The following is a 953-nucleotide window of genomic DNA, read 5'->3' as shown; positions in this document are numbered from 1 at the left end:
GGAGACCATACCTTGAGTATAACTTGGGAATCATATGGAGTGATAACAGTTATATCAATAACAGAAGGCACAACTGGAAAAGCAGAGGACAGGAGAAGATTGGATTAGTAGAAGGGAAAAAAACCACTATAAGATGTGTTTAATAATTTAGCTATCAGAAGTAAGAACAAACCTTTTTCTTCTTTTTTCTTCTTCTCTCCCTTGCCTTTGTTGGCTTTACCTCGTCCAGATTTGGGAGCCATTTTTGCCTCAGAAAGAGATCTCTTCAGGGATAAGATTTAAAAACCCATTTCAGAATTCATAGTAATTGTGAATAAGGGTTCAGAAAAATCACTACTAACATCAGTCAAACCAATTAGAATAAGGAGAAAGTAAAGGTGAATCTCCGTAATGGTCTTTAGAGATTATAGAGATAGAGAAGAGAATCTGCAAAGGTTTAAAACTTTTTAAAGTTTGAAGAAGATAGGATAAGGGTTTTGGGTTTAGCCTCTTGAGGATTTCTGAGAAACACTGACCTTTCGTTCTTGCTTGCTTGTTTACTCTCCAATCTCCGTTTTTTTTCTCTTTCTGTCTCCTCTCCTTTGTTTGTGGGCACTTGACTGACATGTGAGGTGCGTTTTAAGGGGGCCATACGCCCATGCATTAGGACAAAAAAACGAAATTGTTGGAAGAAGAGCTGATCGTTGAATAGATGACAGGTGGCACCCTGTCGATGACAGCTGATGTGGAAAACGTTTTTTGTTTTATCACGTGGGGACTTCAGATTTCAGAGCTTGATCCGGTTGAACTTTTTTATTATTATTATTATTATTTTTTTTTTTTTTTTAAGGGATGTTGGGGAGTGAGGACCATAGTTTCAATTAACGATGTCATATCGGTTGTATTGGTATCGACTGAGACCATGTGATATAATACCTAATCAATTCAGATTGATTACTCGTATCATTTCAGAG

At 36.9% G+C, this 953-nt stretch overlaps 1 protein-coding gene across 3 annotated transcripts in view; it reads right to left on the bottom strand.

Annotated features, from left to right (window-relative positions):
- The window catches only part of LOC122057622 (protein TSS-like), a 5644-nt gene extending 5033 nt beyond the window's left edge, over positions 1–611 (bottom strand). Inside the window, exons 1-3 of one of the 3 annotated variants that reach the window (XM_042619801.1) lie at positions 516–611; positions 173–263; positions 12–73 (exon numbers count right to left, since the gene is read on the bottom strand). In XM_042619801.1, the coding sequence (XP_042475735.1) occupies positions 12–73; positions 173–242 (132 nt within the window). In that variant the 5' untranslated portion in view covers positions 243–263; positions 516–611. The other 2 variants (XM_042619810.1, XM_042619795.1) reach the window with 2 other exon arrangements.
- Between the last annotated feature and the right edge of the window lie 342 nt (positions 612–953).

The sequence above is a fragment of the Macadamia integrifolia genome, chromosome 2 (genome assembly GCF_013358625.1).
Source record: "Macadamia integrifolia cultivar HAES 741 chromosome 2, SCU_Mint_v3, whole genome shotgun sequence".
Taxonomy (NCBI): Eukaryota; Viridiplantae; Streptophyta; class Magnoliopsida; order Proteales; family Proteaceae; genus Macadamia; species Macadamia integrifolia.
The sequence above is the reverse complement of the archived record's forward strand: the minus strand, read 5'-3'. Positions and strand labels throughout refer to the sequence as shown.